General features: G+C 48.0%; 1 protein-coding gene across 1 annotated transcript in view; it reads left to right on the top strand.

Moving 5' to 3' along the window:
- LOC131397528 (zinc finger protein 154-like) overlaps window positions 1-11,190 on the top strand; it is a 158,049-nt gene extending 146,859 nt beyond the window's left edge. The window contains 3 exon segments of the mRNA XM_058530574.1: window positions 7,063-7,189; window positions 8,745-9,537; window positions 9,539-11,190. Of these exon segments, the coding sequence (XP_058386557.1) occupies window positions 7,063-7,189; window positions 8,745-9,537; window positions 9,539-10,283 (1,665 nt within the window). The 3' untranslated portion in view covers window positions 10,284-11,190.
- Window positions 11,191-11,918: the final 728 nt, after the last annotated feature.

The raw sequence follows: 11,918 nt of genomic DNA, 5'->3' as shown, positions 1-11,918 counted from the left end.
AAGTTTAATTATCTGAGCCTTTTGACATTCTATTTTGTAATTGTATATGGTGTAAGACTTCTTTAATAAGCAATAGAAAACATTTTATACTTTTTTTTGTAGTAGGAAAACAAATACGTATGGATCCAGGTTTTTTTCCCCAACTTCAGTTAAAAAATCCTACAGATTTAGGCAGAATCCTATTAATTGCAAGAAATCCAGGTACACGTGTCTGCAGAATACATAGCAGAAGGATGGAAATTTCTTGAACATGTATCAGAATCACTTGGAAGCTTGTTAAAACACAGATTCTTGGGCCTGATCCACAGAGTGCCTGATTCAGTACATCTCGGTTCAGGATTGAGAATGTGCATTTCTAATGAGTCACCAGGGGACACTGCTGGGGAAAGTCCAGAGATCAAACTCTGAAAATCAGATTCTAGGAAAGGTGAGGCTGCCTGGGTTCAGGCCCCAGTCCACCACAGTGGAGATCAGCAGGCTGTGAGAGGCAGAGCCAAGATTTCTCACCCGCATGCCCTGAGTGTGTGTGCAGTGAGCAAAGCAGAGGAATGGCTGACTGGGCTGATGTCCCAGGCCCTCCACTGCTGAGGAGACCTGTGAAGCCTCCACCCACTGAACGACCCAGTCACCTGCTGCTTCTGCCCGAAAGTTATTGCAAAAATACCCACAAGGCTCATCCCTCACCAACTTCAAGGGTTTTCTCCTCTTATCAAGGAGCCCCCTTACTGTGCGGTGTAATGTTATATTCCATACTACCCCTCTCAGGACACTCACCCTGTCTTCTTCCACTTCTGCCACATTCTAACATACTGTATAATTGAGCATTTATTCTTTACTGTTTCTGGTCTTTCTTCCTTGAATACCAGGTAAGTCCCATGGGTGCAGGGGTCTTTGTCTCTCTTATGACCCAGTCTCTCTCATGCACCCACAATAAGTCCTAAAACCAAATATTTGCTCATTGATCATTAGTGAGACCAGAGAATAAACATGACATCTCAGCTTCCTTGTATATTTTTACAATTCTGGCTACTCTCCATGTCTCCTCCTTCTATGCTGGTATTGCTCAAATTTTTCAAGAATGAAGAAGAATCACATTTTGGAGATAAAACTTTCAGTGACTCTTCTAGTCCTGTGCTCAGCTTAATTCTATCTGTTCACAGACATCACTGCTAAAACTTCTCAGAGGTCTTACCTTTTGTCACCTTCCACTGATGTTTCACCAGAGCTATTTCTGCCACCATCTCTGAATCCATACCTAGACATTGTTAATAGCTCTTTCCAATTTTCATTTTACAATGTTTTTCTGAGATAACATCAATTCTTCATGCAAAACAGTCCCTGCATCCCAAGAGAAATGATAATCACTTCTTAGAGATAAAATCATGAATTTAAGATACTCCCACTATCTCCAGGTTGAGAGCACCCTTTGCATACAGGCTCCAACTTTGAGCAGTGCAGCTATTGCACCATACCAAAATAGCATTTTTCTCCTTGTTCTCTTTTGTTTTGTTTTTGTGAGGAAGATAGCCCTGAGCTAACATCCGTGCTAATCCTCCTCTTTTTGCTGAGGAAGACCAGCTCTGAGGTAACATCTATTGCCAATCCTCCTCCTTTTTTTTTTACCCCAAAGCCCCAGTAGATTGTTGTATGTCATAGTTGCACATCCTTCTAGTTGCTGTATGTGGGATGCGGCCTGAGCACGGCCGGAGAAGCAGTGCATCGGTGCATGCCCGGGATCCGAACCCGGGCCGCCAGTAGCGCAGCGCGCGCACTTACCACTAAGCCGCTGGGCCGGCCCCTCCTTGTTCTCTTTTTGAGACTGATGTTAGAGTCCTAAAAGGAACTGAATATATATCAGGATATCAAGTAAGAGATATTAAATGGATCAAAGTGTTGCTCAATAAATTGGACAGAATAATTGATTATACAGACAGGAAAGAGGTTTTCTTTGGTAACCAGAGACAGATCTGTTAAAGAAAAATTATTCAGACACTTGTTAAATGGTAAGGCAGACTTTTACTCGGGACCATTATGATAGGTGTAGAGACAATGGGGTTTTGCAGTAGGGGAGAGATATTGGACTCAACTCCAATTTTTTTTAAACAGTTGGGATTTACAGCTAAGGAGGGTGGGGGTGAGTGCATGGAAAATTACTAAGAGAGCAGGGAAATTCTTCCCAAACTGACCTAAAAGATTCTTGCTGAAGACAGGTCAGCACGATCAGATATCACCTGTGTGATGGTGATGGATGAGGAAATTTAATCAGGTATCAGTGGTGATCAGATACTGAGGATGGGAAATTCTCGCTAAACCAACTTAGCAGGCTTCTTGCTCTAGAGGACAAGGCCCAAGAACTGGGCCTAGTCAAAAAAGGTTAGAGGAGCCTGAGTAAAGTTAAGTAAAGGTGAGACTCTTTGTCAGATCTATCTTTGTACTCCTGCTTCAGCGTGGCCCAACATTCTTCCTCTATTTTCCGTGACATGGCACAATCTGGGGTATTTTCTCTCTTGTCTCTGACCAAACATAATAGATTGACAAACTGACTTTAATGCTTCAGAGTGCATGCATTTGAATGAAATAAGATAATGTTTATTAGCTTCCACTAACAGTGGACACATTTTCTGTCTGAATGACTCTATGGAATTATATGTTTATTTGGATTTGTAGCCTTTGGAAGCATCTGAAGTAATATTTTTAGCCTCTGAGAGCACGCTGAGCTTCACTGAAGGTGAAATAATGTCTCCAAACAGTTGGGTGATCAGCTGCAGCGAGCACTCCGCACAAACATGATTAGGATCCCATTACAGAGGGGGCAAAGCACCCCTGGATATGCCATTTCCAAACGCTCGTCCCTGCTGGAAAAGGGGGAAAAAAGCCCCTTAATCTAAGTCTGTGAATCTGTGGGGACTACATTACCCAGAATGCTCGGAATCGAGCGGCAGCGTCACTATCCAATGAGAGCTTTGAAAAGAGGTTCCGCGTGTGGTCTGCAACATCGGGGCGGGGCTTCCGGCCGCCTTTCGGAAGGTGACCGTGTTAGCTGCTGGCGGTTTTGTTCAGTAGGTAAAAGGCTCTGGAGCGCTGGGTGGGTGCTGAGGTGACGGGACCGAGGAGGCGCCGTCCCCGCTGCACAGGGCGGGTCTGAGGCTCGGCGACGCCGTTTGGGGGACCCGCGCCAGGGCCGGGACAGGACCGCCGTGCCCGGGTCCCCTCCTCTCCCGCTGCTCCCGGCCCCGCTCCGCCCCGGAGTCCGATGGCGGCGGCCGCGCGGAGGGAGCCGGCTCAGGTCAGTGCTCGTGCTCCGCGCCCTCCCCGCCCTCAGCCCAGCCCAGCCCTAGAGCCCCGAGTGCGGGCGCCGCTCACGGGCCTGCAGCCCAAGCCCCGGTGTCCGGGACGGGGAGGCGCTCGTGGGGCCTGTTTCTGAGAGCCGAGGTGACAGGGGTAGGAGAGTGTGTTAAAAAAAATAAAATTCAACTTGGTAAATGTAAAGATCTAAGTGGCGTTTTTCAACGATTCATGAGTAGGGCAGCATCACATCCAACAGGAAGGAGCTCTGAAGACCTGTACAGAATGACTCATTGGGCCGGCCCCGTGGCTTAGCGTTTAAGTGCGCGCGCTCGGCTGCTGGTGGCCCGGGTTCGGACCCCGGGCGCGCACCGAAGCACCGCTTCTCCGGCCATGCTGAGGCCGTGTCCCGCACACAGCAACTAGAAGAATGTGCAGCTATGACATACAACTATCTACTGGGGCTTTGGGGGAAAAATAAATAAATAAATAAAGAGCAACACAAAATGATTGACCTATTAAAAAAAAAAAATGACTCAGGCAGAAAGGGGCGGCAAGAGGAAGTCACTAGGGAAGAGTGGATTGTTTGGCGCAAAGTCACCTTTCTTTGGGGAGTAGCAGGGGTCTGTCAGACGGGTTTTGTCACTAGTGCTGACGAGGAAATTTCAGACCTACTGGTTAAGATTACATTCCTGAGAGAGGCTGAAACTGCAGTTAGGTTAGATATTAAGCCTCCTTTTGCTGACGTGCGCTTAGTACAAGTGACTCCATTTTGTGCTTGTTTCTTTTAACAAGTGCTATAGGCAGAAAGACAGCTGGTAAAACGAACTGAGCGCTGAGGCACGAGGTCAAACGGCCGAGGCCTACTTTTCAGGGTCAAGGAAGGGTCCACGGAGGCCTGAGCCCATCGAACACCACCGTGGACGCATGCCTCTAGGGTCTGCCTTTTCCCACACTACTCACGGCTGCAGAAACGCTTATGGAACCAACCCAGCTGAGAGGAGGGTGTCCCTTTTCCTCACTGGCCCTGATCCTCACCCACACGTCTCTGGATTGTTGTGTCCCAGGACTCTTAAGTGCCATTCCTGTTCTCCCTCTTAAGTGGAGACCCTGGAGAAACCCCCAGCCCGTTCCAGGAGTCATATGAAGGTGTTTCCATTTCTGGCAACAAGTGTAAACAGGTGTGGAAGGTTATCCCAGGAACTGGTAGCACAGTGTGCCCATGCCTGAGTTGAAACTGAGCTGGAAGTGTTCAGGAAACTACAGATCTTTTTTCTTTCAATTGGGTAGAAAGAGCAGGGGGACGGGAGTCAGGACGGAATGACTGCCTGAGAAGCTGGGTGTTTTTTCTGGCGGTCATGAGATGTGTGGGTCACAGGAGGGAAGTGATTTTGCTAAGCTCTTAATAGGCTCCCTCTGGCTGTAGTATGACTATAGACTATGGGGTTGAGGGAAGAGGAAAATCAGGGTGGAGTCTGCTGACATCATCCAGGTGAGGTTTAATGGACCAGAAGTCATGGTTTAGGAGATGTGATTGAATTCTGGATGTGTATTTTAAAAAGTGACCACTAGGGGCCGGCCCGGTGGCGCAGGTGGTTAAGTGCGTGCATTCCGCTGCGGTGGCCCGGGGTTTGCCGGTTCAGATCCCGGGCGTGCACCGACACACTGCTTGGCAAGCCATGCTGTGGCAGCGTCCCATATAAAGTGGAGGAAGATGGGCATGGATGTTAGCCCGCGGCCAGTCTTCCTGAGCAAAAATAAGAGGAGGATTGGCAGATGTTAGCACAGGGCTGATCTCCTCACAAATAAAATAAAATAAAATAAAAAGTGACAACTATATTTTCTAATGTGGACCAGGAAGGAGTGTAACAGGATTCAGGGATGTTCCTAGGGTTTTCTTGTTAGCCGTTGTGGGAATGGAAGCTCTATCAATTGAGATGAGAAAGTTGGTAGTAAGAGTGATATTCACAGGAGCTATCAGGAGCTTCTGAGGTGTTTCAGAGAGCGCTAAGTGGAGGCATTCAGTGAGCAGCGAAACACACAGGTCTGGAAATCTGGGGAGGGGTTGAGGATGAAGACTATTCTAAAGTGTTATGGCTGCTATGTGGGCCAAGGTGAATGAGCTGTGGATCACATTTAGGAGGAGCAATCTTCTGGTTATGGTGGTAAAGCTATTAGGGTACCAGGAAGAGGGGGAAGTTAGGGACTCAGGACTGGATCTGTTGTCTGTGTATCTGGGTGATGGCATTGGACTTCACAAAGAGAGGTGAGGGAGGTAAGTGGCTATGAAAGGAGAGTGTGTCAGGGACAGGATAGTCTGGCAGGTGGTTTCCAGAAGAGTAGACATGAGATGGGTACAGAAGCTTAGGAGTAATTAAAGCAAGATGGCACTCAGGCCTGAGCTGGTGTTTATTCACCGCTCTGTGAACTCCACCAGGATTTTGTGAGGACTTTGGTGGGGCCTGAGTGTTTCATTCCGCCTGGAGGATAAAGTCATCTGTGAGGGTCACTAGGCCTGGGGTGGGCCACCAATGAGGCTTGGCTTTGAATGATAGTTAGATGGACAGTGGAAGGTTATGACTGCTGAGGGGACATCGAGTGCAGCACAGGAGTGGAAGAGGGCCATGGGTATCGGAGATCCACATATGGTTCTGTGTGGCTAAGTCTGAGGGAGGGAATGGAGCCAGGCAGTGAGGCTTTCCTGCAAGGAATGGGCTTGGGCTGCCACTAGGGGAAAGCATGGTAGGTCTAGGGTAGTATTGGATCCTGTTTGAATTTGCCAAGTGTACTCTGGATGCTGTCACCCAGTTGTAATGTGAGTCCTCAAATTAAGGCCCAGTATCATATGCTGCCTTGACATCTGGTGAAAGCCGGAGGGCCTCAAATGGCCTGAGTGCAAGGTCCCCTCCCCACTCTGCTACTGCTGCTCAGGTCTCCTCGTTGAACAACCTTTTCATCAAAGGGACCAGGTACAGTTCCTGCTTAGTCCTATGTATGGATTTCAGTTCCCTACCAGCCCAGGGAGTTATGCAAACAAGCCAGTCACATCCTCTCACAGGAACCAGGAGGTACTCCATCCTCTTGATCCTATAAAGCTTGCATCCTACCCTGCTCCTGGTTGGTCATTCTTTTTCAAAGTGCAAGCCCCATGTGGCCCTGTGTGGAGTGTGCCGTCCTCCTCTCCCAGGCTGTGAATATATGTGATTAATAAACCGCTGTCCATCTGTTCTGTCCAGGGTTAGGTGTTGTGTGTTTGGCCATCCCATAGCCCTAAGATGGGAATCCCACCCTCACCTCAGCAGTGGGGTGAAGAGGAGGTGATTAAAACACAAGTAACGTGGGGAGGCCAGGAGATCCCTGTGGTGTGGGACAGTGAGGTGGTGGTGACCATAGATTTGTGGCTGTGGATCCAGTCTCAAGAATTATGTGTACTTGGAGAGGGAGTACGTCTGATGACCCCAGAGCCCTGGTATTGAGACTTACATGACCTTGGCCACACCAGTAGAATAGCCTGGCACGATCAGGTAGATCCCTCCATGCCAGGACCACAACTTAGACATCTACTTGTCCACTTCTTGCCTCTTCTTGCTGATGGCTGGAAACCGTGATCAGTGAGCCCATGAGGAGACAAGAGCACACATGGCACTAGGACCTGGTTTCTCCTCTGAGTTGGGGAGATTGGGAGGAGGATGGGCATGGGACAGATGGATGGGGGAAGGGATTGTGCGTTCTCGGGAGAGGGGCTTTTTATGGTTTCATCTGTCCCCATCATGCCAGGGCAGTGTGACCTTTGAAGATGTGGCCGTGTACTTCTCCTGGGAGGAATGGAGTCTCCTTGATGAGGCTCAGAGACGCCTGTACCAGGATGTGATGCTGGAGAACTTGGCACTTATAACCTCCTTGGGTAAGGCCCTCACACCCACCCCTGTGCCCTGAGGTAGGCTCTGCCCTTCCTCTTTCCCCAGGGCAGCTCTGTCCTTCTCACACAGGAACACGGGCACTGCTTTCTTCCTCAGTTTCCTCGGTAGGTGCTTGGTTAGTAAGGCTGAGGTGTGTGCACTGCCCTCTCCTTCCTTGAGCAGGCCCAACACCAGCTTCCCTGCTGACTTGCAGGGAAGGATGCAGGGTCAGGAGTCTTGCAGTCACCCTAATGGATCCCACCTGCTTGCCTTCTCCCTGACTGGGTTACTCTGTCTAGATGCAAGGCACCTGTGTGCCCCAAGTCTCCTTCCTTCCCCAAGCCGATATTTCCTCATGCCTGCCTGTGCCAGGAATTGCCATCACTTACATAGTCGCTACTTACCTGGACCATGGGCCGCTCTTGCAAGACCCTCTTCCAAAGTTCTCTGTGTAATATTTAGTTTCCTTTCTTGTGGGCTGTCATGTACTGAGTTGTTCTGGACTAGTGCTGGCTGCTCATATGTCCTGTCTTTCCCTCAGTATTTATATCATCAAGGTGCCATGTATTTGCTCATAGAGGGAGTAGGGGTTGGGTTGGAGAGCCCACGGTGTTTCCCAGGATGTACAGGAATCCAGCCATGGCAAGATGGCTCAGAGGGAGCCTGACCCTGCAGAGTGGCCCTGGAAGAGGACATGTGTTCACCTCAGACCAGAAACCTATTCTGTTTGACTGGTATTTTTTTTTTCCCCTTTTTTTCTCCCCAAAGCCCCAGTAGATAGTTGTATGTCATAGTTGCACATCCCTCTAGTTGCTGTATGTGGGACACTGCCTCAGCATGGCTGGACAAGTGGTGCATGGGTGTGCACCCGGGATCCGAACCTGGGCTGCCAGCAGCAGAGCAGGCGCACCCAACCGCCAACCCACGGGGCCGGCCCCCCATTGACTGGTATTTTGATGACAGTGCCAGTGGCCACATTTCATTTCTGTCTTTCCTTCCCCTTTCTTGACACTTTGCCGATTTTTTAACTCTGTTACTTGTCATTTCTAGTCTTACTTCCAGCCTGTAGTTAACCTCACATCTCTGGACTCTATGTCTCACCCCTTTTTCTCACCACTCCATCTGCAGTGCTTTCCACATTGGCCCCCATGTATTGTGTCACGAAGTGTGCACATATCCTTACACAGTCCTTGAGCACCAGCTGCCCTGTTACAGTTGTATTTTCTTGCGTCTTGCAACACCCTTCTGTACAGCATTCATATGTGACCAGCAGACAAGTTCCTTCAGAAAGTTGTTTGCAGAGGAGTGAATTATAGACCCTGTCTTTCCTCTCTGTGTCATGCCCCATGGTTATGTCCTTCATCTCATGAATCTTCTCTCATTCTGTCCTCTTTATAGCCCAGTACTGCTGAGTAGCAGCATCTTCAACCTCAACCAACTCCCTGGTCCTGCAGACAATCCTATGGACTGGTTCCTGGGTTTGTTAGACACACACTTGTGCGGTAGCTGCCCCTTCCCACCAAAGTCAACATGCACTTCACCAGCCTTTCTTGCTTTCAGGTTGTTGGCATGGAGCAGCGGATGAGGAGGTACCTGCCAAGCAGAGCATTTCTGTAGAAGGAGTGTCACAGGTGAGGACTCCCAAGGCAGGTGTGTCTCCCCAGAAGGCCCATTCTTGCGAGATATGTGACCCAGACTTGAGAGACATTTTGCACTTGAGTGAGCACCAGGAAACACATTGTGGGCAGAAGCTGTACAGAATTGGGGCATGTGAGAAACAATTGTGTTTCAGTGCAAAACCTCAGCCCCAGAAGCAGCACACTGGAGAGACATGCTTCAGAAGCAACGTGGGCAGAGCCTCATTTGTGAAGGACTGCAAATTCTGTGTGTCAGGGAAGCCATTTTCCTGTGAGGAGGTTGTGAGGGACATTGTGGCCAGCTTGAGATTTCTCCAGCATCAGGCCACACACACCAGGGAGAAGTCAAACAGGAGAACTGAGTGTGGGGCAGCCTTTTATGGGGGAAACACTGAATACAACTTTGGAGAATGCACAAAAGCCTTCGATTGCAAACACATACTTGTTCAGCCCCAGAGAGTCCTCTCTAGAGAAAGAAGCTACACGTGCAGTGAATGTGGGAAATCTTTTAGCAAGAGCTACAGCCTCAGTGACCATTGGAGAGTTCACACTGGGGAAAAGCCTTATGAGTGTGGGGAATGTGGGAAATCTTTTAGGCAAAGCTTTAGCCTCATTCAACACCAGAGAGTTCACACTGGAGCAAGGCCTCACAAGTGTGATGAATGTGGAAGATTATTTAGCAACAAGTCCAACCTCATTAAGCATCGGAGAATTCATCGGAGAAAGGCCATATGAGTCTAGTGAATGTGGGAAATCTTTTAGCGAAAGCTCTGCACTCCTTCAACACCGGAGTGTTCACACTGGAGAAAGGCCTTATGAGTGCAGTGAATGTGGGAAATTCTTTACCTGCCACTTCACTCTGATAAAACACCAGAGAGTTCACTCTGGATCAAAGCCCTATGAGTGCAGTGAATGTGGAAAATCCTTTACTGAAAACTTCAGCCTCAATAAACACCATAGAGTTCATAGTGGAGAAAGGCCTTATAAATGCAGTGAATGCGGGAAATCTTTTAGCCAAAGTTCACATCTCATTCAACATGGAAGACTTCATACTGGAGAAAGGCCTTATGAGTGCAGTGAATGTGGGAAATTCTTTACTTACAGCTCCAGTCTCTTAAAACACCAGAGAGTTCATACTGGATCAAGGCCCTATGAGTGCAGTGAATGTGGGAAATCCTTTACTCAAAACTCCAGCCTCGTTGAACACCGTAGAGTTCATAGTGGAGAAAAGCCTTATAGGTGCAGTGAATGTGGGAAATCTTTTAGCCAAAGATCTGCGCTTCTTCAGCATTGGAGAGTTCACACTGGATCAAGGCCTTATGAGTGCAGTGAATGTGGGAAATCCTTTACTCAAAACTCTGGCCTCTTTAAACGCAGGAGAGTTCACACTGGAGAAAGGCCTTATAAGTGCAGCAAATGGGGGAAATCTTTAAGCAACAGCTCTGGCCTCATTAAACATTGAAGAGTTCACGCTGGAAAAAGGCCTAATGAGTGCAGTGAATTTGGGAAATCATTTAGCTGTAGCTCCAACTTCAATGACCACTAGAGTGTTCACACTGGAGAAAGGTTTTATGAGTATTTGAATGTGGGGAATTATTTACGTACAACTCCAGGCTCCTAAAACACTGTACCTTCAGATTGGACAAAGGCCTTATGAGTGTGTCAAATGTGGGAAATCGTCTAGCCTCGTTACACTCCAGAGACTTCACAGTGAGAAAGGCCTAATATAAGTGCAGTGTATGTGAGAAAGGCTTCAGCCAAAGGACTTACCTCATTGGATACCACAAGTTTCAAATGAGAGAAATAGCATAAATGTGCAGGTATATACTATTTCTTTGTTCAGTGCAACAACACTGGAGGAGAGCCCTTACAAAGGTGCCATTTGCCTGTATTGAACCTCATACATCTGAACGTCCACGTAAATTCCAGGTATGTGGGAGCTGCATTGCACTTTTTAACCTGCCCAGGGCCATTGCCAGATTTATGTCACTGCTGGTTCTTTAGCAGAGGCCATTTCACCTCTACCACCTGGCAGATGCCCACAGTGGGCAACATTCATCCATCTCAGTGTGTTCAGGGAAGTAAACCCCAGCGTTCTCCCATTTGTGGGACTATGCATGAATAGCCTGAGCACTTACTCTTTCCCCATTTTTTTCACTTCTGATGAGTTAGGGCATAGACCTTACCCATTTTTGGCCTAGAGGACTCTGTTGGTGATTTGGAAAGATGGACTACATTTTTCAGGATATTATTGGTCTCGTGAGACTTTAGCAGTGGAATTTTCCAGCCTCCAAATCACCAACCCGGGAACAGTCTGCCTCCCATTGCTCTTGTTTGTATGATAATAAAGGTCTTATTGTTTCAGCCACCATTAATCTTGGGGATTCTGTTCACTGTGTGGGGCGGTTTGAAGTTAACTGGGTTTGCCAAAACGAAGAGTGAACAGCTTTGGTTGAGATCTCAAACCGTGTGTACCTCGGAAGGGGCGTATGATGGCAGAATAAACCTCTCCCGTTTTGGCCTTATTTGCATTGTTGCTCAAAACCTTCAAGGAAAGACTGCAGGGCTCTGTGGTCCTAATTTGTAACTTGGATGCCATGATATTTTGTAGGTTCAGAGTTCAACCTGAAGAGGGGGCAGTTGTTGGTTGTTGTGACAACCTTCAGTGCTTCTGAGAACAACATGAACTTGTTCTCTTGTCCACAGGGTACATTGCATTGTGCTCAGCACTTCTGAGGGAAATTGGTTCCCCAGGTCCTGCAGCAGAGCCATGGACCTGATGTCCTAAATTCTGTAGGGGAACATCACTGGTTTTAAGATTATAAAGGCTAGGGGAATGAGAATTGTTACCGAAACACTGGATTAATAGAGAGTGCAGGAGACTGCAACAGACTGGTTAGAATGTGCCTCTTTTAAAAGGTTATCCATAGTGTTTAGTCACTATGGCTGTGAAGGACGAGCAGGTAGAAAAATTCTCAGGATCTCCAGAACTGTGTATCTTGTGTCGCTGAGGGCCTTGTCAGAGAAAATAATCTAAAGGTTTTGTGGATTCCTGTGGCCTCTCTGGGCTGTTTATTTAAGGCTATTGCCTCAGAAG

This window comes from Diceros bicornis, chromosome 34 (genome assembly GCF_020826845.1).
Source record: "Diceros bicornis minor isolate mBicDic1 chromosome 34, mDicBic1.mat.cur, whole genome shotgun sequence".
Taxonomy (NCBI): domain Eukaryota; kingdom Metazoa; phylum Chordata; class Mammalia; order Perissodactyla; family Rhinocerotidae; genus Diceros; species Diceros bicornis.
This window is presented reverse-complemented; position numbering and strand designations above follow the sequence as displayed.